Below are 23,575 nucleotides of genomic sequence, written 5' to 3'. Positions count from 1 at the left end.
TCAAAGACCTGGTAAAGGGGAGAGCCAGTAAGATTCCCTGGCAAAAGTGAGGAGAGAACATTATTTGACCTGTGGCTGCTTCTGACGTTTTCCTCCTTCACCAAAGAGTGGATTCCTCTTGCAGGATTGAAGAATAAACACCAGGGAGATTATATATATATATATATATCCTCCAGAAGAAGCCTGAGTAGCACATGGTGAGTGTGGAAGAGAAGACACACAGACTTCTTGCAAGTGTGTGGCTCCATTCCCAGACTGGCAGAAGACCCACAGCTTCCCAGAGAGATAATTTGAGCCATTTTTTATCCAAAACGATCCCGCCGTCCTGTTGAAAGCTGTTTGTTAGGTAAATTAAGACACTCCCTTAGCGAGACAGTTTTGTTTGTCTCCTCCACAAGGTCCTGCGGTCACAACCAGGCTCATATTAAACCAAATCTTTCCAGCTGCGGTGGATTTGCTAAGCTGATCTGCCTTAATTTTCCCACGACAGGGTTTTGAATCTTACCTTAACGCCGAGAGAATTTGCTTTTTGGGCTCGCAAGGTCTATCTGCCTGTCCATCGCTCCATCGATCTACACAAGCCGCCTGCAACTCCCCAAAGCAAGGAATCTCTCAGAACACCATGACTTTTGCAGAGTTCCTGGACCAAGTCGGAGGCATGGGCCGCTTTCAGTTAATCCACACCATGCTTCTGTCCATCCCCATTGTGCTGATGGCAGGTCACAACCTTCTCCAGAACTTCACCGCTGCCATCCCAGGACATCACTGCCAGATCCACATCTCCACCAACAGCAGTGGGTACCCCAACACCACTTGGCCTCTGGAAGCCAGCGACCTGCTCAGAGTTGGTATCCCCACGAACAGCAAAGAAGAGCTGGAAAAGTGTTGGCGTTTTGTCCATCCCCAGTGGCATCTCCTTGACTCCAATTCCACCAAGGCAAACCAGACTGAGGCGGAAACCGAGCTGTGTGCTGATGGATGGGTGTATGATACGACCACATACACTTCCACCATTGTCAGCAAGGTGAGAGGGGAAGAGGGGGAAGGCTAGCTTGGAGGAATGGAAAAGTCTGAAAGGAAGCAGGTACGTAAGGGAGCATATTATATGCCAAATGAATGCATATTGATGGAGGGCAATGTTGCTCAAACTTGGGTTCCTCAGCTGTTGTTGGACTACAACTCCCATCATCCTTAGCTAGCAGAACCAGTGGTCAGGAATGATGGGAGCTGTAGTCCAACAACAGCTACAGACCTAAGTTTGAGAAACACAGATGCAGGGTTTTAGTCTGAGCAGTTCTGGGAGTGGTTTCCAGTGTTGCATCTGAGGATTTCAGATAACTGCACCAGAAATGGGAACGGGAGCAGAAATCACCACCCTTTGCATGTGCGCTCGAGGTCAGGAAGGGAAATCATGCAAGCAAATTGCTACTGTTGGGTTTATTCGGTCCACAAATGTTACATAAATAATTACATTGTTTTCTGCATTGTTTCTGACATCCCCCTTCCGCTGAAATGCATGGAAGTTCGTTATATAGCCATTTACGCAATTAATTATGTTGGTTTCGGCCACAGCAGATAGTGAGACAAATAGCACTGGTTTCAGCAGAAGCCGAGCTGCAGCAGGACAGAAACGCTGCTGATTGCGAGGAACATGGAATGGGACGGAAATGTCTGCCTCCTTACATCCTTAGTTGGAGTTTGGAAAGCAATAATAACAGCATAGCAATGCAGGTGTCTTATGCACAGTTGGGCCACACTGATTGGCTGTGGCTCTCCAGGGTTTCAGGCAGGGAACTTCCCAAGCTTTCCCCAGAGACGTGATTTGAACCCAGGACTTTTTGCATGAAAAGCAGATGCTTTACCACTGAGCTACAGCACTTCTCTCCCCCCCCCCTTTTATTTAAAAGAAAAGGGTAAGGTCTTCCTGGTTCTTCAGAAAGGCCAATGGTCAGGAATGATGGGTGTTGTAGTCTAGAGGAGTAGTCTGGAGGCCCACCTCTGCGTCAATTGCTGAGCTCCTTTGGAGAGGCCTTCCAGGTTTGAGACTGTCCATAAAGTACATCACATTGTTTTTAAATGCCTTTTGAAAGCCTCACTGTTTCCTCACTTGTCGCTGTGTAGCTTTGCTTTAACCATTGTCCAACTCCTCCCAAGGTCATATCTTTGCTATTCCCCTCCTCTCCTCTTGATGTAAACTTTTCGGGTGGTCCTGTCTCATCTCGTTTAAGGGCTAAACAGGAGCCAGTGTGGGATTGGGGCTGGAGTGGTCTTTTCCAGCTATGTTGGCGATTGAATTTGGGGCAGTCTGCACATGCTCCGACCCTTCTCTCAGTCAGTGCCAATGGGCCAGTCGCCGTCTGTCAGCCCGACTTACTTCACAAGGTTGTTGCAAGGTTAAAATGGGGTGCCTTGAGCTCCTTGGAGAAATGATGGGATGTAAATATAATTAAGAAAGAAGTTGTTCTCATTTTACAAATAGGAAACTGAGGCGGGGAAGAAAGATGGGGTGAGGTGGGAATAGATAGGTAGACAGATTTGTGCAACAGAAATGAGAATGGTGGGATTTAAATCTGGAGCCAAGCCCAACATAATCTGTCCAGAGAACCAAATGTTACTTTATTTATTACTCCATTTATATCCCATCTTCCAAGGAGCTCAAGGTGGTGTTCCTGGTTCTTCCCCCCCCTCCCCATTTTTATCCGCACATCAACCCTGTGAGGACGGCTGGGCTGAAAGCCATGCACCTGGCCCAAAGTTATTCATGTCTGAGTGAGGATTCGAACCCTGGTCTCCCAAGCCCCAGCCCATATCTCTCACTACTGCACCACTCCGGAGCAGGCGATAGCCGAGAGCCTCCACTGCTGGATCTGATGAAATCTAGTCCATCAACCTGTGTTCTCGATTGTTTGGAAAGCCCTCAAGCAGGGCAGGCAGTACTCAGTGGTACACTGTTCCTCTGCATGGAGGCTCTGTTCTATCTTGAATAACAATAATCAGTAATTGGCCATCTCCATGCATTTCTGTAAGTGGATGAGAAATCTGTGTGTGTGTGCCTTACAGGGTTTTGTGGGCTTCAGCTTCCTTCAGCCCAGAGCGTAGAAGAACAACAACTGTTGCAGAGCCCTTCAGGTGTGGTGGGGGGACCTGTATCCCTTCAATTGGACTACAAATCCCATAAGCCCCAGCCGGCATGGCCAATGATCAGGGACGATGGGAGCTTAGCAACATCTGGAGGTCCACTGATACCCCACTTCTGCCCCACAAGGAAGAGGGAGAAGGTGGGAGAGAGAAGGAAAGTGAGCCTTTGGGACTTTCCAGCAAACAAGGGGTTCAGCAACAGGATCCGCATGGGGTGTTTGCGTCCGGTGGATAAACAGGGTGGTAATTGACAGCCCTGCTGGGAAGAGAATAATTCAAAGCCAGCAGGCACTGCTGCTGGCAGTGATCTTGAGCCAAGGGAGCAGCTGGTTTTTCAGGAGACAGCAAAATTTTTTGTCCTACATTCTAGTCCTTCAGCTCCCCCTTCATCCTTGTCGTGTTATAACAAGCCACAGGGGTGGGAAGGTGGGTGCTGGAGGCGATTCTGTGCTCTGCCAGGCCTTCTTATAAAAACAGATAGATGTGCAGGCAGTCGAGCCAGACTCAGCATTCATTCAGCCTTGTATCTGGGTAGCTTTGCACACCAAAGTTTGTTCTGTACAGAAATCACTGCTGTCATTTGGTAACTAGGGAAAGGCCCTCTGCACATGCTCAGAATCACACGTGCAAAAGGCTAGCTTCTCAGGTTTGAGAGCTGAGCACTAGGTGTGGACAGAAGCAAAGGGTCCCTTTATCCAGTGGCGTAGCGTGGGTTGTCAGCACCCGGGGCAAGGCAAGTAATTTGTGCCCCCTAACCCGTGGATTTGCGCCCCCTAACCCGTGGATTTGCGCACCCTAACCCTAACCCCCAGATGTTGCGCCCGGTGCGGCCGGCCCCCCCTGCACCCCCCATGCTACGCCACTGCCTTTATCACATACACAGCCCAACAAGACAACGACAAAAATCCACCAGCATACAAATCAATATGGCTAACCTGATCCAAAACACACACACACCACTCACACATGAAAACAAAGACCACCACAGCCAACCACAAATGAATAGCCACACCCTCGGCCAACCCCAACCTCTCTCACCACCAAAGGAACACAAGCGAACAGCAAAGAACCTGCACAAGCAACGCTGACACCAAACCCTACATATAGTAAGTAAAATAGAAACATTGCCACCTGACCCCACCCCGACCCATCTTCCCCCCCTCCACCTCTTTCTCCCTTTTCTTCCTAATGTCTCAACAAACGAAACTGATTTGTAAAAATGTTACATGGGAAAAAAAAATGAGAGACATTGCAAACACTTTCGTAAATCGAGAAAATCTTTAATAAAAGAAGAGAAAAAGAAGAAGTAAAGGGTCCCATTGCCTGTCGAGGGTGCAACTGCAACAATCCTGGGTGCAATGGCAACCTTAGCCCCTCCCAAAGCCATGGCTCTGTGGCCCAGGATGCTCCCCTCAAGCTTCTGTCCCCTAACCTAGTCTCCTTCTCCTACAACAGTGGGATCTAGTCTGTGAGCGACGGAAGCTTCGGGATATGGCCCAATCGATCTACATGGCTGGTGTGCTGGTTGGAGCAGTGGTCCTTGGGGGGTTCTCCGATAGGTAAGCTGAATTCGCTTTTTGTGATAAAACAGACACCTTAAACAAGACTTGAAGGTAAAGAAATCTTGGCAATGGTTGGAGATAAAGAAATCTTGGCAACGGTTGAACTACCCTTGAGCCCAAGAGAGGGTTTAGTCCTTTTTCTTTCAAAACCTATGTTCACTTATAATTGGTTTACAAAGAGCTGCTATCTACTAGCCGCACCATGGCAACCAATAGTTCTGAACAGAGTTGATCAGTTCACTACCCTTCTGCCTCATACAAAATGTTGCTTTTCTGCTATCTGCTACATGAAGACTTGTCCAAGTCAGGAGAATTCATTGTCCCCTTGACTTGGAAGTTTCTGCTTTGGAAGGTCGACAGCTTCTTGCCAGGTAATGAGTGAAAGGGCGCTGCTTTGCATAGCAGAAATGCGTCTTCTGCTCACTAACTGGGGGTGCAGGGACACAAGAAAACGGATTTTTCAATTCTTAAAATGAACACTCGTTGCATTAAGTGTGGAAAACAGATATATAAACGTTTCCCAACTAACTAACACACCTGCATCTGGTTTTAGTTTCAAGGTTTTAATTAGCAAGTGGACAGTTAAATGAGGGAAGAGGATATAAGCATAGGTTTGCGTGTGCTGTGGGTTCTGGCATACTTCCTGGGCCACAACATTCACCTGGGTCCCAGGTCACAACACCTAGGTGTCAGCTTGAAGTCACCACATTCCCACAGTCTTAGTCAAAGAATAACTAACCAACTGCCAACTGCCACCTCATTACCCCGATACCACTTATTCTTTGTGAAATATAAGACAAATACAATACAATATAAATACTAACAAGTTGGGTGGTACGGCCTACTTGTGGGTTGGCACTGTTGGGAGAGGAAGCTGCAGGCAAGATGGAGTTCTGGGGAATCCAAATGATATCGTCCACGTTATAAATTAGCTATAGGACTGTCCCAAGGAATGTTAGTCAATTAATCAACATATCTTATGAGGAGCAATTTTTACCCGCTCTTTAACTGAGAAAAGGCTCCTGGAGCTGCTTAAATGACTGGTAATAAGGCAGTCTCTGCCCTCAAGCAGTTTACAGTTTTTTTTAAAAAATATATCATTTTATTTATTTTGTGAATCTGGTAGTGGCTTTATCTTCCCCAAGGCAATCCAAAGTGACTTACAACCAACCAGCCAGCCAGCCAGTCAGCCCCCCCCAAACCCCACATGGATACATTAAAACCAAGGGGGGGGGAGAAAAAAAAATACATTAAAAACATATTGCCCATTTCTAAAAGACCAAAGATAGTTAAATGCCAAAGGCCTGGGAGAAGAGAAATGTTTTCAGCTGGTGCCTAAAGATATATAATGAAGGTGCCAGGCGAGCCTCCATGGGGAGAGCATTCCACAAATGGGGGGCCACCACAGAAAAGGCCTGTTCTCGTGTTGCTACTCTCAGGACCTCTTGCAGAGGAGGCACAAGACGAAGGCCACCCCAACATCACCAATGCCTTGGTATTCCAGCTGTTTTCGCTTCTCTGTGCCTGCAGGTACGGCCGCAAGCCTCTCCTCATTTGGTCCTTTATGCAAATGGCAGTGATGGGGACCTGTGCAGCCTTTTCGCCCAACTTTATCTCCTACTGCATCTTCCGGTTCCTGAGCGGCATGGCGCTCTCTGGATTTGGCCTCAGCATTGCCTGTTTGGGTAAGAGCAGAGCTAGTGGTGCTGGCTGGGAACTTTTGCGCAATGTAGGGATTTATCTGAACATTCTATATTTGATTCATCAATGGAGGATATGTCTGTCAATAATTAGTAGCAAAGCAGCCTAGACCAAGGCCAGCCAGTTGTGTGGACACTTCTCAAAGTACAGTGGTACCTCAGGTTACATACGCTTCAGGTTACAGACTCTGTTAACCCAGAAATAGTGCTTCAGGTTAAGAACTTTGCTTCAGGATGAGAACAGAAATCGTGCTCTGGTGGCGCAGCGGCAGCGGGAGGCCCCATTAGCTAAAGTGGTGCTTCAGCACTTTCTCAGAATTCCAAATCTACCACTTGCCCGAGAAAGGTCGGCAACTCCTGGTGCAGGGTCTAAATTCCATACCGGAAGGCCCAGGCGGATGATCTGTCGGGTGTGAGTGGCAAGGCAAAAACCTGAAAGTGTTTTCCTTTCCCTTCTAGTTGTGGAGTGGATTCCCACCAAGTACCGCACCATCACCATTGCGATCACTGGCTTCGTGTACACGCTGGGCCAGATCCTGCTGGCTGGCTTGGCCTACGGCATCCCAGACTGGCAATGGCTGCAGCTGACTTTCTCGGTGCCCTTCTTTGTTTTTCTCCTCTACTCTTGGTATGTTGTGCTGCCAATGTAGTGTAGTGGTTAAGAGCGACAGACTCGTAATCTGGGGAACTGGGTTCGCTTCCCCGCTCCTCCACGTGCAGCTGCTGGGTGGCCTTGGGCCAGTCACACTTCTCTGAAGTCTCTCAGCCTCACTCACCTCACAGAGTGTTTGTTGTGGAGGAGGAAGAAAAAGGAGAATGTTAGCTGCTTTGAGACTCCTTCGGGTAGTGATAAAGCGGGATATCAAATCCAAACTCCTCTTCTTCTGCTGCTGCTCAGATCGGACCCCTCCTCTTCCTCAGGGTGCTGTGTTGGGGTACAAAGAGATGCTGGAATGCTGTTTTCAAATAAATAAGCTTGATATATATAACAAAACAATTGAAATGTATCCTGCGCTTGGCCTTATGCTCTCACCTGCTCAAGATTACCCCAATGATGACCTCTTGGTCTTTCTATTGACAGCCGTCCATATGGAGATAGCCAGATGCTGGAGAAACTGGCACTGGGCTTAATATCGATTTGTGGTACACCAGTGTATGGTCAATAGAACTGGCTGAGAAATTGACATGTCAAGTCAGAGCGGCAAAGGGCAAGCAGGATCCCTATTCCTTTTATAACATATGGCAAATGTTTACTGAATACATAAATTGTTTGGACTGTGGCAGGAATACACCCAGCGCTCATGGAGAAAATGTGGCGTGATCTTTTAGAGCGATCAAACGAAATTTTATTACGTAGCATGACAAAAGTCTGTAATTTTATCAGGACAAGTCATTTGTGGTTTACTTTTGTAACAATTGTTTCCGCAAAAGGTGTTTTCTGTACCATGAAAAATGAATAAAAACATTTTTTAAAAAAGACCACAGACAGAGAACTGGATTAGAATGAGAAAACAGGGTCAATTCAAATGTTTGCAAGCATATTCAAGTCAGGATTCTTTTCTCTTCTTCATTTTCTTTAATCGAATTCTCCCTCGTTGAGAAAACAACAACAAAAGGATTCAGTTCCGTTTTACCACCTGAAGGTTTGTGGATGGATTTTACTGTTGGCCAAGATGACGAGTCTTGGCTTCTTTGGCACAGGTGGTTTGCAGAGTCAGCTCGCTGGCTGCTCCTTTCGGGAAAGGCGAGCACAGCTGTCAAGGTCCTCCAGAGGGTTGCCCGGGTCAATGGCAAGGAGGAAGCTGGAGCCAGCATCACCACAGAGGTATGAAGCCGGTGGAGGGAGGTGGCTCTCCATATCCAGGTGGCTGTCAATCCAGATGAATCTATGTAGAAAATAGAAGTCTTGGGAGCCTCTGGAGAGCAAAGCCTGCTAGAATCAGGGCACCTCCTGGTGAAGCTGATATGCAGCATTTACACTGATTTGCTCGCACAAAGCTTACACAGAAGTTAGATTATGGGCTCCTCTAGACATCCTTTTTATTGTGCATTCATGATGATTTGGTCCTGTTGGTAGAATTGCAGCAGTTATGTGCAGTCCCGCGTTTATTTGCTCCTGCAAAACTTTTGGGGCAAGTCATACTGACCTGCAAGTCGCTGCTGAAATCCTGTAACTCACTTCCCTCCCAAATTTGGACTTTATTTGAGATATGAGGAATACAGTGAGGAAATGCACAATGGAAGGTGTGGGATCACATTTTGTTTGACACAATAGCAACCACGTTCCCTGCAGGCAAATCAGTGTAATTTCTCAATAAACAGCCAAACTTTGTGGGTGGGGGGAATTGGGATAAATGCTCAATAAACAGGTCATCTGGAAATTCCCGCTTTCACTGAAGGGAAGCTGCCTGTGTAAAACAGGCCCTAGAACTTCCTGTTTGATAATGTTAACCCAAATTTCCCTGGGGTAAATCACACGATCAATTCTCACCAAAATCTAGTTTTGTGCTGTGCATTGATTGTGCTTTTTAGGAGGAAGAGCAGCGGCTGATTCTGAAGGTCAGCCTTCCCCAGCCTTGTGCCCTCCTCATGTTGTTGGACTACAACTCCCATCATCCCTGACTGGCAGAGGCTCATTGGAGTTGTAGTCCAATGATGTCTCAAGGTCTCAGGCTCAGAAAGGCTGCTTAAGGACATGGGCGTAGCTGGGGGCCAGAGAGGCAGCTGCTGTCCCCCCTAAATCAAGCAAATAATTAAAAATACTTAACTAACTGACCAATTACATCACCATTTATGTCTGTTCTGCTCTCCCAACCTAATGCCTGCCCCCCCTCTAAAATAAATCCTGGCTACGCCCGTGCTTAAGGACATCACTGGAGCTCACCCACCTGTTTTTACACACCCACCACAGGTTCTGCTTTCCAACATGGAGAAAGAACTGTCCACAGCCAAGGCCTCTTACACCATCTCTGACCTGGTGCGCACACCAGCCATCCGGCGCATTTTCTGCTGCCTCTCCATAGTGTGGTGAGAGAACTTGTTCCATCTGAGCAGACTCAGGAAGGAGGGAGTTCCATTCCAACTTCGGGAACCTGAGGAGAGGGAGGTTTAGGAACTGCCTGACAATGTGACCCATTATCAAAGCATAGGCACCAATATTTATTGCTGTAAAATAGAGATGGGGGACATCAAGCCCCAGGGTCAAATGTGACCCTACAAGTCTCTCTATCTGGCCCTTAAGAGTCTCCCTCCTGAACCACACCTCTTACCAGCCTGGTTTTGCACCCTCTTAAGAGTTGTTTGGCCTGGCTTGGAAACATGCCCTTGCTTCTTGGTTGCCTGGATGGAGGATGCGGCAGTATGATTGAGCATGTGCAGTGAAATATACTCGGAGTCCTGCAGTGATTTCATGCTCTTTATTGCAGCTTGTAAAACAATGATGAATCCCCCCCCCAAAAAAAACAACCTCAGGCTTTTATATACATTCTTTACACAACGAGTCCCATCTGATTGGCTGATTCTGCTTCTCTCCTGGAGCCTGATTGGGCTGCTACTGCAGGCCAATCAGTTGTTGCATTCTAGGATCCTACTTGCCTGTTGTTCTAGGATCCAAGCTTAGTACATAACGTGCAGAAACTAGTCTACTACACAAAGGCAACATTTACCTTCATATCTCTGCCCACCTTTGCCTATGACCTCATGCATCACTGGTACATGGACTCCAGAAAGTTGTCTGGAAAGCTATTATTATTATTATTATTATTATTATTAGTAGTAGTAGTAGTAGTAGTAGTAGTATACTGCCCTATATATACTTCTCTATGTATACCACAGGTCTCAGGGCAGTTCACAGCCCTTGGTTTGAAAAACATTCTCCACTCCTGCTTTAAAACTATCAAACTGCAGCTTTCATACAGCATGCTTTAGGACATCCTAACAGAAAACTATATTGTTTGGTTCAACTCTTGTTCATAAAGCTCTGAACTATTACATCTCCAGCAAAATCCACTTGCAGTACCTTAGATCTGAGCTGTGTAATAGCTCTGACTGAGCAATCTTTATGTGCCTTAAAACTGCTCAGGACAAGCCTTATAAAGATTCCTCCTTTGAACTAGCAGCTCAGGTCTTGAAAGGCCAGCTGAAGGTCTAAGATTTGCAAAACAAGGAGCTACTTTGGAGTATAGTCACTGAAGCTAGTTGGTTGATTGGTTCACTGAAGCTAGTCCCCACTGGTTGGAGAAAAGGAGCACAGACCCCTTTCTCCTCCGTGGAAGGAAAACGTGAAGGTTCATGGAAATGTCAAAGGTTACGGAATTTGTCTGATTATTTAAGAGACAGAAAATCAAGATTTTCTGGACTAAATGCTCCCCTTTCATTTAATTTATTATTAGTAGTGTTAATATTAGTATTATTAATTTATTACTTAAACCCCACCCATCCAACTGGGTTGCCCTGGCCATTCTGGGTGGCTACCAACAGAATATAAAAACATTATGAGACATAAAACATTAAAAACTTCCCGATACAGGGCTGCCTTCAGATGTCTTCGGAAAGTTATGTAATTGTTTGTTCCACAGGGCAGGCACCATAAATGGGAAGCTACAGTTTAGAGATTGATTTGTCAAAGACTCGTTAATGTTGTCTGTTAGGAAGACTTTTCCAAAAGCATCCCATAAATTATCAATTTATTTATTTATTTATTTATTCAGCCAAGGAGGTCCCAAGAGTGGCTTACGTACGCTCAGTAAAAATAAGGCCTTTGCTGCCTGTAGGCTTACAGTCTAAGAGACATGACAAAAGCAAAAAAGTGACGAGGAGGGAAAGGGAAGGCAAGTAAGTTTGGGCTCCAGTTCCTAAAGTTGCATAACGTAATGACCCACACGAATGAAACAGTCCAGGGAGAGGAACTCAGTGGAGCTGGCCACTCAAGAGTTGATGAAGTAGCCCTGCTTTGCATCTCCCTTTCTGCTGCAGCCTGAGGAAATGGCTGCTGTCAGGTGACAGAGCAGGATGAGCCTCTTCTCACACCTTCTTGAATCTTGCCTTGTCTCTATCTTCATGTCAGGTTCTCAGTCAGCTTCTCCTACTACGGGCTGGCCATGGACCTCCAGAATTTTGGTGTCAGCATCTACCTCATCCAGGTCATCTTCGGGGCCGTTGACTTCCCAGCCAAGGTGATCGTGACCATTACCATGAGCTACATTGGGAGGAGAATCAGCCTCGCGTCCTTCCTCATCCTGGCTGGCATCATCATCATCATCAACATCTTTGTGCCCCCAGGTGAGTGTTGGCTCACTTTCCGCCAGGCCTCACCTTTCACTTTTAGATACACTGCAAGATGTCCAGCTGGAGACATTTTGGCACAGGCTGAAGGCCCAAAGAGACCACCTCCCACAGATATGCTGAGCCTCTGATCTCCTTCATTTCCGAGATCTCCACAAAGCTAAATGTTTTTGTCACTCTCACAAAGCACAAGATAACTCTTGTGGTCCCTTCCAACTCTATAATTCTGTGATTCCAATTTATTATCAGCACTGCAGCCATTGAGTGGCGGTGCCTCTGCATCAATATTACAGCCACAGCAAGTTTATAAACCCAAAGCACAACCTTTCCAGCAGGTATAAGGAACCTCAGGCCAAGGAGCTGAATGCGGCCCTCAAGACCTCCCTATCTGGCCCTCTGGAACTCTTTCTGGGCTACAGTTCCTCCCCAGCCATATCTTCCTGAGTGTTTTGGCTGGAAATGTGTCCTTGAACTCTGATAATGCTTCTTACTTGCATGTGTGGAGGACACGGGTGGGCGGGCCAATTCATTAGGAGAAATCAGCACTAAAATGTGAGACTAGAAATTAAAATCGCAAATTGCTGCAGAAATGTGGAGAGCCAAGTTTAAGTGGGGGAAAACGAGAAACCAATGTGTTAGTCTGTTAATTATTCTTGACAAATCAGCACATCAACCCTATAGAAAGCGGGAGGGGGAGGAAGTCCCTCAGCTGCGCACTTTGTTCATGCCACACTCTCTCTGACCCATCCCACCTTTCCCCCAAAGATTTGCAGACGATCCGGACAACGCTGGCCGTCATTGGCAAGGGGTGCTTGGCAGCGGCCTTCAACTGCACTTTCCTTTTCACGACGGAACTCTACCCCACGCCTGTCAGGTGAGGAGCTGCTTTTCAACACCATTTCTCCCTTGTTTACCCACTTCTGGGGCTCCTGTGGAAATGGAGGTAGCTTTAAAGCAGGGGTCTCCAACCTGGGACCTGTGGGCACTAAGGTGAGCCCCTCGCTACCTCCTAGGGTGCCCTTGAACAATCTCAATAAATACCTGTCATTGAAATTCTACTCAGTATTGATCCAGTGCAGATTGCAATGTATAGTTAGCAGAGTAAAAACGTTGCAGGATTCCAGAAAAATAGACCAGAGGCATTTCATCCAGCAGAGCTTTACTGATACTGAAGGCAAACGAGCATAATAGTCACAAATCCAATACATTCAGGCTTGGCCCTGTCCATAAGAAATCCAGTTGCAGCAGACTTAACTTAAACTTACAATAACTTACAATAAGACTAAAACCGTAACACTATATACAGAACATCACACCAGCAAGAAAGAGAGACAGAAAGAGGGAGAAGGAAACCCAGCCTCCTCCCAGCCTCACTATTATAGTCAGCATGACCTTGACAGAAGAGATAACAGAACCAGTTTGAGCCAGCTGTACTCAGCTTCTCAGAAGGAATAACCCAAACATCAGTAACCTTCTGCTTTTTTCTTTCACACAGAGAAGCTTCCAGAACCCTCTTGAATTAAGTAGAATAGGAAAGATCTCTACATATCAGCTCAATGCTTTCTGCACTAAGAAATGCAAACTGACAAAACGCCTGAATGCACAAGAGGCTGGGTTTTCTCTTCCTAGAAGGAACATGCCCCCTCAGCAGAGCTGGCCTGTCCATGGGGCATGGGTAGGTGGTTGCCACAGGATGGCAGACTCTGGACGGCTTGGAGGTGTGTCGCCGCTGCTGTGCATCCGTTGGCGGCGATCGCATGGCAGGCAGGTGCCCTTTTCTTGAGGTTTGCCAGAGATCCCTTGACCCAGCCGTATCTCTTGCCTGCTTTTCTTACCCTGCCCCCCACCCCCATCCTAGGCAGACTGGGCTCGGTTTTGGCAGCACCATGGCCCGGGTGGGAGGCATTGTCGCCCCGTTGGCCAAGATGATGGAGGACTACTCTGTCGCCCTGCCGCCAATCATGTATGGAGCAGCTCCCATCCTTTCTGGCATCATAGCTTGCTTTCTGCCCGAAACCCTTAATGTCCCCCTTCCAGATACCATTGAAGAAGTAGAGAACAGGTAAGTGACTCTGTTATTTGTGGCAAATACACTTTTATTTATTTCATTGTACTATATTCACACAGATATTATTTGTTGCAAAGTATTTATTTTTAATTACATTTATATACTGCCCTTTGTCTGAATGTTGTGGGTGGTTTACAACATAAAAATACAAAATATGTACAAAAAACCCCAAGAGCAATAACCTCCCCTCCCACACACTTTTAAAAGGCTGTATATTCTTTAATCAGCCAAATACCTGGTTATATAGAAACATTTTGGCCTGGCGCCTAAAGATATGCAATGAAGGTGCCAGGCAGGCCTCCCTGAGTAGAGTATTCCATAAATGGGGAGCCACCACAGAAATGGCCCGTTCTCGTGTTGCCACCCTCCCGATTTCTTGTGAAGGGGGCACATGAAGAAAGGCCTCGGATGGTGATTGCAGGGTCCGGGTTGGTTAATAGGGAAAACATGGTCCTTGAAGTGTTTAAGGCTTTAAAGGTCAAACCTAGCACTCTGAATTGAGTCTGGAAACCAATTGGCAGCCAGTGCAGTTGGGCCAGGATCAGTGTAATATGTTCAAACTGTCTTGCCTCAGTGAGCAACCTAGACACTGAATTCTGCACCAGCTGAATTTTCTACATGATCTCCAGAGGCAGCTCCACATATAACATATTGTAGTACTATAACCTAGAGGTTATCAGGGCATAAAGGTAAAGGTAAAGGGACCCCTGACCATTGGGTCTAGTTGTGGCCGACTCTGGGGTTGTGGTGCTCATCTCGCTTTACTGGCCAAGAGAGCAGGCGTACAGCTTCTGGGTCATGTGGCCAGCATGACTAAGCCGCTTCTGGCAAACCAGAGCAGCGCACTGAAATGCCGTTTACCTTCCTGCCGGAGCAGTACCTATTTATCTACTTGCACTTTGACATGCTTTCAAACTGCTAGGTTGGCAGGAGCAGGGACTGAGCAACGGGAGCTCACCCTGTTGCGGGGATTCGAACCGGCGACCTTCTGATCGGCAAGCCCTAGGCTCTGTGGTTTAACCCACAGCGCCACCTGCATCCCTTATCAGAGAATAGACAACAGAAATTAGGCTGTCCCTGTCCAGATATGGGCACAGCTGGGTCACCAGCCCAAGATGGTGGAATGCCTCCACGCCACCTGAGCCTCAAGCAACAGCAAAGGATTCAGGAGTACCCCCAAGCTGCTCACCTGCTCCTTCAGAGGGGGTGTAATCCAATCAAGAGTAGGCAGCATCCCATCCATCCGGTCTAGAGATCTGCCCACTAATAGTCCCTCGGTCTTATCTGGATTAAGCTTCAGTTTGTTGGCTCTCATCCATTATAAGACAATATTTCAGTCCAGCACATCCACTGCCTCACCTGCAGATGTGAAAGAGAAGTAGAGCTGTGTGCCATTAGCATACCAGTTGCCTCAGTTGGTTAGAGCATGGTGCTGATAATGCCAAGGTTGTGGCTTTGATCCCCGTATGAACCACTTACACATTCCTGCACTGCAGAGAGTTGGATTAAATCACCCTCAGAATCCCTCCCAGCTCTAGGATTGCTGACAACATACTCCAAAACTCTGGATGACCCCATTCAGTGGTTCCGAAGTAATCCATAAACCTCAAACAGCTCAACTGAACAAGACAAGAACATTTTATATCATATACGCCTTGATACAACGAAGTGTTCTACCTCATTCATCCTGATGGATCATATTGTTTCATATTCTTTTATAACTTTACCATAATGGTTCCACAAGTCATCTGAATGTGTCAAAGCACTGTCAGTCCATAGCCTGTATCAGGCAACTATCTCTTCCTTTTATAATAAGAAATAACATTTACCCATCTATCTACTTCTCAAACAGTGCGTTAACTTAGCATTTTTGCGGCCAATTCCCACTGTTCATCATTCCAGTCTTGGACAGACTGTATAGTAGATTACCTCCACTTTTCCCACATAAGGAACCCTTAGCTGCTGCTAACAGCTTGTATACTTTTGAATAGGATAATTCAGAACAAAATATTTGTGTATCCCATCCTTGGAATTTTCATGATGAAGGGCGGCAGATTAAATACGTGTTAGTCAAATGCCCATCAGTCCTGCTGCATCCCTTGCAAAATGGATTTGGTGGAGCATGTGAAACAGAGGGAAGAAAAAGCATGGCATTTTGTGGTTTAGGGAGAAGTGTTGAGTCATCAACTTTTGATTTCAAAACACTGGCCCTTCTGGGAGAAGGTGAAGCTGAACTCCAGAGCTCAGTTTTCATGCTTGGGCTTGAAATCATAGGAGCAGAGGGTTTGAAGTTAGGGAGAACTCAGATTCGGTTCACATTTAAAGGTGAATTTACCTAATTCACACATTCCAGAAGACGTAAGAATTGAAGCACAGCTGTCCTTTGGAATTCACACTTCCTTGGCTCTTGCTGTGCAGGTCTCCAGCCAAGCAATGTCAGCAAAAATGCACATAGCATCATAGAATTTTAGAGTTGGAAGGGATCCTGAGGGTCATCTAGTCCAACCCCCATGTTAGGGTAAAGTGTGCATAAGAATGCATATATCAGTGCAAAATGCACTAATGCATTAAAAAAATTGCTTTGCAGAAAGGTGTATAATTGCATACAAAAGTGAGAATATTAGGAGAAATTTGCACGGAGATGCTGAGGAATTGTCACAAGGGCAACAAAAACCACCCACCCACTGGTGTGGAAATGTGGAGGAGGGAAAGTAAGATTAGAAAAATGATAAATGGAGAGAAAGTGAAATTCTCATCCCACACTTTCTGCTTTACGGCCCCGTCATTTCCCTTCTTGCAAAAAGTCTTATCTTAGGGGCAGCAAGGCTTCCTTCTGAAGAGCTCCAAATTGACTATAATTGTACAACCTGAATTTGCAGATTATGTGACTGAATTTCACAGTGTTACGGAAAAATCTAGGTGCGAGGCTGCTCAGTCACCTAGCTCGTTGGGCAGAGCCCGCGGGTCCCTGCGGAATAAGGGAAGGAGTCCAGCCACCAACCAGAGCAAATGGCTGTAGACCAAAGTTTATTGCGCAACAGGTTCAAAAAAGAAAGTTTGAACTCCGAGGATGGGGTGACAAGGACTTTTAAATGTTTCCCACCATATCCCGGAATACAGTTCGTACAGCATCATTGCTACATCACTGACATGTCACAAAAGGGGAGAGGTAGACAGGGGCTACACTAGTTCAACCTTGGCAAACATGTCCAGACAAGTCCTTGGTACAAGGTTAGCATAGGCAAAACATGTCCATGCACCTCTCAAGTACCCATCATTAAAGGACAATAGAGCTCTCTTTGTACATCCATAACCTGGGGCAAGCCCGGTGATAGGCTTTTGGAAACTATCTGCTCAGCAACTGTTACCCCTGGGCACTTCCCTGGGTGGGGTACGTGTATCGTGTCCTCACTCTTGAGGGATTATGGCAGGGAAAAGAGTCGTTTTTCCAAAGGCAAAACAGTGTTGAAATGGAGGAAACTGGCAAAGGAGTTGATTTTATATGATTGTTAAAGCTTCCCTGAGCTGTCAAGTCAAAAGCATACATTTATGCATAATATTTGTAACATTTAAGAACTTTAAAGATGTCCCCCCCGTCCCGTCCCCCGGTAATTTCCGTAACAACACCGATAACAGTGACTGCCTGGAAGCAAATCAAGTGACTGCTCAAACAAATCAAGATTAATTCTGAATGTACAGGAGGTCTGGAGCACCCAGAGGCCACCAATATCTGGGGATTCTCCAGACCTGCCTTATAGCAATGTTTACATATATTTGAACATAGAGGGGAACCTTCCAAATTTATTTCTGTGCTCTAAACATGATTGGGTGTCCCAGATACTGAGCCTTTTTCAGCCCCATTGCTGATCTTTCTTTCTTTCCCCCCTGAAAGGTCCAGAAAGAAGACAGTGGAAGAAATAGCCCAGGAGAAGATTTTGCTCCAGAGCCCAGACAAGGCCCTGTTCAAAGAGGCTTGCTGATCCAGAGGCCTCCGACCTTTCATGTTTCCCTGATGCTTGATTCTGTGGAAAGAAGTCTTCACGATACTTTGCTGATTGCTTGTTTTGAGCTAATCCTGGGGAATGCTTTATGAAGGGGGAAACTGTGAAGGTGTGGGAAGATTCTGGGCATTTTTGAAGGCACTTTTAAAAAGAGAGCTAGAGAGAGAGAGAGAGAGAGCGCTAGCGTCTTATAATTTGATCTTTACTTTTTCCTTTTATACCCCAGGGGGGAAAGGGAATAGGACTCTCCCATTTTCAGTTGCTGGGAGGACTCAGTGCAATAACAATAAAGATGAAGGTGCCTCTGAACACGTGCAGAGTGCATTTCCTCATTCTAAGGGGCCCACTTATCATTTTAGAAAGCAGTCCCAACCTACACCTATCTCATACCTAGAAACGAAACAAACTACCATTGCTCCTTCTAGGGCCACATTCATACCATAGATTAAAGGCACTATGATGCCATGGCTTTCCCCAAAGAATTCCAGTATTTTTAAGGGTGTTGAAAGTTGTAGGAGATCCCTATTTCCCCTCACAGAGCTACAATTCCCAGAGTTCCCTGTGAAGAGGGGTTGACTGGACTCTGTTGGTTTCCAGGTGGGAGTTGATCACGGTGTGGATTTGCCAAGCATGCCTTTCTTTTAGCACGTTTCTCCCTGAGTTTGAGTGTCTTCAAAACCCATGACACCTTTGGTAAAGGCTGTTCTCCAACTGGAGCGCTCACAGGCCTGTGTTTCCCAGTTGACGGTGTTTATACTACATATTTTTAGATTTGCCTTGAGACAGTCTTTAAACCTCTTTTGTTGACCCACCAGCATTCCGCTTTCCATTTTTAAGTTCGGAATAGAGTAGTTGCTTTGGAAGATGATCAGCCATCCATACAACATGACTAGTCCAACAAAATTGATGTTGAAGAATCATTGCTTCAACACTGGTGATCTTTGCTTCTTCCAGTACACTGATATTAGTTCGCCTGTCTTCCAAAGTGATGTGTAAAAATTTTCGGAGACACCATTGATGGAATCTTTCGAGAAGTTGGAGAATTCTGTGGTGACCTATGTAACATTTGTAAGCTCCTTTATATCATATTTTGTGTTTTAGCTTATATTATTTAATTCCAATTAACATTAAACTCTTAACTATCTTCACCTTCCCTACAGTAATACTCAAGAAACATGCCACAGGTAGTTTCAATGCTTTCTTTTTATTATGTTTTGAAAAATGTGACCCATGCAAAACTTTTGCATCCTTGAGAATCTTATCTGTAACTTGGATAAGTGTTTTCTCAAAAAGTATAATCAGAGTTTTTCATACTTTTCATGCTGGTGGCACACTTTTTAGACAAGCATTGTTTCCCAACACAGTATTTCAGTTTTACTAGCAAACTGGAGGTTAAACTAACCCCTTTCCATTCCCAGGAGGAACACGGGGAGCCTTCGCGTGACACAACTGCACACTGCAGTCAACACGCTAACATGTCTCAACACACAGTTTAGAAAGCTCTGGTATAAATCAACTTTTTTCCACCTGTGGAAATATACATAATCAGCTAATGTTTCATGGGCAAGTGTCAAACTTATGGTAATATTGGAAATTGGGAAATGTGGGGGGGGGGGGAGCTTTTCTGGCAAATAACTTGTGACCAATGTAACGTGACCAATATAACATGTGAAAATTCATTGACAGACACCCACAAATAAATGCCTCCAAAGCAAGACCCTGTGCATGTGACATTTTACTATGCATTCAACAAGTTGCAGATCAACATCAAGATCATGTGGGAAGTTTCAATGCCTGTGGCAATTTACACTTAGCTATGGCAATACCCATGTGATTTGTCTGTTTTCCACCCAATTTTTATCATTTGCAGGGAAGACAAATGTCACAGAAGTCCCCATCTTTAAAAAGATTTCATACTAATGAATATCATATTGGCTAACTGCTTTCTTTCCAATTTCCTAGTCTCACATTCAACAATAACAAAGCTGCCAACTGACACAAGTACTTCTGCAACTGTTCCTGCTTCTGCATTTTATTTCAGCACAATTACATTTCCCATCAGGACATTATTCTTTGTGTTAGTGGTGTTTGTTGAAATATTATGTTAAAACTCATTCACACTTTGTGTTCAGACCTGCCTTTAACCTTTACTGAAGTTGTATTGTTGCCTGAGGCAAGGCAAGGCAAGAGGCCTTCAGCTCATGAGGTGAATTTTTGTATCCCTAGATCAGGAGTGGGGACCCTCCAACCCATGGGCCAGCCTTGGCCCACCAGGCTTCCCCATTTGGCCCATGAGGAAATTTGGGGCAAGCCATAAGTAACGGCAGAGCTTGACCGAAAGGGTGGGGCTAGCCCAATGCTGCTTTGTGTAGCTCCCAAAGAGCCTGACCAACAGCACCGCACAAAGCGAGGACCTAGCGCTAAGCAGGATCGATCCCCCTTCTCACACAAGCTGACACAAAGAAAGAGGGATCCTGTTGAGTTTGGGTGGACATCCAAACTCAGCCCGAAGCAGGATCACACCCTGCCATCAGAAGAGCAGGTGGACATAACACCACAAAATACATTGTTGGACTGCCAGAAGTTTAATGTCATCTGTTGAGCTAGGGTTGCCATATTTTAATAAGTAAAAACCAGGACACCCCAAAATTGTTGAGCTTTTTTTAAAAGATCCAGGACAAAGCACTGCCTAGCAGAAAGAGAGATGTGTGATGGAATCCAAAGCTGAGACTAAGGGAGAAGGAATATTTGCGGGGATACTGTGAGCCCCTCCATCTAACGCTCAGGTTATGTGCAAATGAAACCATATAGCCTAAAGACACCACAGTCTCTGCTCCCCTTCATTCCAAGAAAATGTGTTGCTGCTATCCAGATGGGCACTTCTGCACGATAGCTCAGCAAAAGTGGGGAACATCCTACCAGCGGCCTAGGCATTTATGTTATACAAAGTTACAGGATTTTATCAGGAAGGTACAGGACATGCACTGATTGGAGATGAAGCTGTTTGTCTACCTCAAAATTATCAGACGTGTCTAACTGCCCTGATATTACCATCATGAGCACAAATGATCATGAATGCAGAATAAAAAGGATGTCTGAAGGGGCCCTTAGACTGGTCTTTAGTGAGCATTTGTTCTGACTTGTTTGCAGGGCAGTAATACAACAATAAGCATTTGTCCTGTGTTCACCCTAACTTGCTTGCAGGGTGTTTACATGTCTTCCTGTTAACCATTCGTTCATCCCGTACTTTGCAATGTGCTTCCCAGACCAAAACCTTTATCCAGTGCTAGAGATCTTTTGGAAGTTTTTGCGAGAGACCAGGCTTTAGAAACAATTATAACTCAGGAGAAATAGCATTCTGGCCTGTAGGTGGCAATAATCAGGCCCCTTCTGTGGCCTTGCAGCACCATAGAAATAAATCCTGAGTTAAGATAAGAGTTTTTGTTTTCTTTTTTACAAGCACATCCCTGTTTTAATCTGAGAAATGTTGGTGGGTAAGAAATACTGCCTGGCCAAGATCTTTGCTTCTGTTAATACTGGCAGAAAGCAGGAATCTTTTTCCTTAAAGGAAGCGCTGTTGTTTTTTAAAAAGCACACACTGTCCAGCTGGTTTCTCCTTTCTGACATAAAGCACTGTAAAGGCCGGCTCTGAAGGCCTGTGTCCAACGCCACCTGTGTGGCTAAAGGAAGGAAGGATGGAAGGAAGGAAGGATAACAGGACTGCTGGGTTGGATTGCAATAGTAATAATAATAATAAACCCACACAAACGCTTACTTCTCTTTTCCAAAATTTGGAACCAGTTCCAAGTCCCCTTCCCAACTGCAACCTCCTTTCCCTGCAGGTAATTACATCTCCCATCTCCATAGCAATGGATAAGGCGGCCATTTTATGTCTGTCAGGGGAGGGGTGGGCCTGACATATTGTTTCCTCTCATATTGTCTATGAAGTGCAAGGAAAGAGAAGAGGGAGAGGGGAGCATATGAGAAGGGAGCCAGTGGTCATTTGTCAAGAATCACAAGGCGGAGGTCAGCTTGCCCCACCTGCATTTCCCCACATCTTTTCCTTCCAGCCCCAACTCAGTCAGTTTTTTCTGATTGAGGTCTAGCAATTTGCCTCTTTGGAAAAGGAGAGCGGGACAAGAGCAATAAAACAATAGCCCCTCAGGAAAGCTGAGGAAGCAAGATGAGGGGGAGAGTAGATGGGGAAAGTGGAGTCATGAAGCTGCAGGGGCCCTTCATCTCCCTGGCAGGGCTCCTGTGCCCTCCACAGATGCTTGACAGGCAGAAACCCAACAGGTGAAGTGCTCCACTTAATCCCCATGCCAGGGGGAAATCAGAGGGATTTGTAGTGTGTATGAAGAGAAAATAGATATGTACGAAGCGGCACGAGTTGAAAGAGGGAGCTTCTGAAGCCCCTTTGTGGCATCTCGGTGAGCCAGTAATAAAAAAAAAGATGCAGACAAGCATCTGCTAAAAGTGAAATTAATTCTCTTAGCTTAACTTGTAAGAAAAAAAAGAGGGTGGCGGGGGGAGAGGGAACAGCTTTTCAAAATAGAAATTTATGTCTTTAGCCTAAGGAAACCACCAGGATCAGGAGAGGGAGCTCTGCTGCAACTGATAGGTGAAGCTTGTAACTGGAAGAAAACATACCTGGCAAGTGTATTCCCTTTTAGTTTCGCACACACCTGAATCAACTTGAAAGGTGCCTAGAACAAAAGTCCCTGGACCTATTTATATGCAGTTTAGCTGGTTTCTTAGGCAGGTGTATATTTAAATCTGAACTGAACTGAAAATTAATGGACTTAAATCCTCCATGTCTGTTGATGCCAGTGGGTCTACTCTGAGTAGGAGTTGAAAAGATGCAGCCTAGTGGCACAATACCTATGCTTGTAATACATGGAAGATGAAGAAAGCTTGTTTTTTGCTGCTCTGGAGGGTAGGACTCAACCATTGGATTCAAATTATAGAAAACTTAATAAAAAGCATTTTTTTAAAAAAAAAAAAAGGATTCAAGTTACAAGAAAGGAGAGTCCGACTAAATGTTAGGAAGAACTTTCTGATGGTAAGTGGCAGTGGAACGGACTCCCTTGGAAGGTGCTGGCCTCTCCTTCCTTGGATGTTTTAAAGAAGAGGTTGGATGGCCATCTGTCATGGATGCTTTAGCTGAGATCCCTGCACTGCAGGGGGTTGGACTAGATGACCCTCGGGAACATTTCCAACTCTACAATTCTGTGATTCTATGACTCATTAAAAGCCTGGAATGTCTGTCAAAATGAGAGAGTTGTGTAATGAGTCATGTAATGAGGGAGCCTTGGTGGGGAGGGTATTGACGGTATGACTTCCAGAGCAGCCACCTAATCGCTACAGGGCTGCAAAGTCTGTGGGTCACTTCAGCCCACACCCCGGAATGGCAAGTTGAGGGGTGGCTCTCAGGACAGCCTGGATCGGTCCCAGTTAAAGTTAATCCCTAACACTGACGTGTGAATCATACACTCACCCTCGTGAAATCAGGGTCAGAAAGAGCCCCAGGCGCACTTTGTGCTAGAATACAACCCAGATGTTTCCTCTCAACTCTCCCCCTTTTGGCACTCTCTGACCCCCTCCACCACCACCAAACCACTGTCATCCTTTAACCAGGGCATTGATGATGGACTTTAAATATCGCCCCCAAGTGATGCTTCCTCCCCAGCCGGTTTGTTGGAGGTTGAGACTCACGGGGCAGAAATAAAGCCCAGCCCCTTTGAGAGGCTCTCAGCAAAGGTTGCCACCATCAAGAAGGCTTCTCCCATGGGATGTACCACACTGCCCTAAGTCGGAAAGATG

General features: G+C 45.8%; 1 protein-coding gene across 1 annotated transcript; it reads left to right on the top strand.

Moving 5' to 3' along the window:
- Nucleotides 1-437: 437 nt before the first annotated feature.
- On the top strand, nucleotides 438-18,061 carry LOC308575451 (solute carrier family 22 member 6-A-like). Its single transcript, XM_081174124.1, has 10 exons — nucleotides 438-1,024; nucleotides 4,594-4,697; nucleotides 6,231-6,385; nucleotides 6,860-7,028; nucleotides 8,102-8,225; nucleotides 9,312-9,427; nucleotides 11,466-11,680; nucleotides 12,449-12,557; nucleotides 13,542-13,745; nucleotides 17,644-18,061. Exons 1-10 carry the CDS (start codon nucleotides 623-625, stop codon nucleotides 17,729-17,731), a joined length of 1,686 nt encoding a protein of 561 aa, XP_081030250.1. The 5' UTR covers nucleotides 438-622; the 3' UTR covers nucleotides 17,732-18,061.
- Nucleotides 18,062-23,575: the final 5,514 nt, after the last annotated feature.

This window comes from Podarcis bocagei (assembly GCF_964188305.1).
Source record: "Podarcis bocagei genome assembly, chromosome: 16".
Lineage (NCBI taxonomy): Eukaryota > Metazoa > Chordata > Lepidosauria > Squamata > Lacertidae > Podarcis > Podarcis bocagei.
The sequence above is the reverse complement of the archived record's forward strand: the minus strand, read 5'-3'. Positions and strand labels throughout refer to the sequence as shown.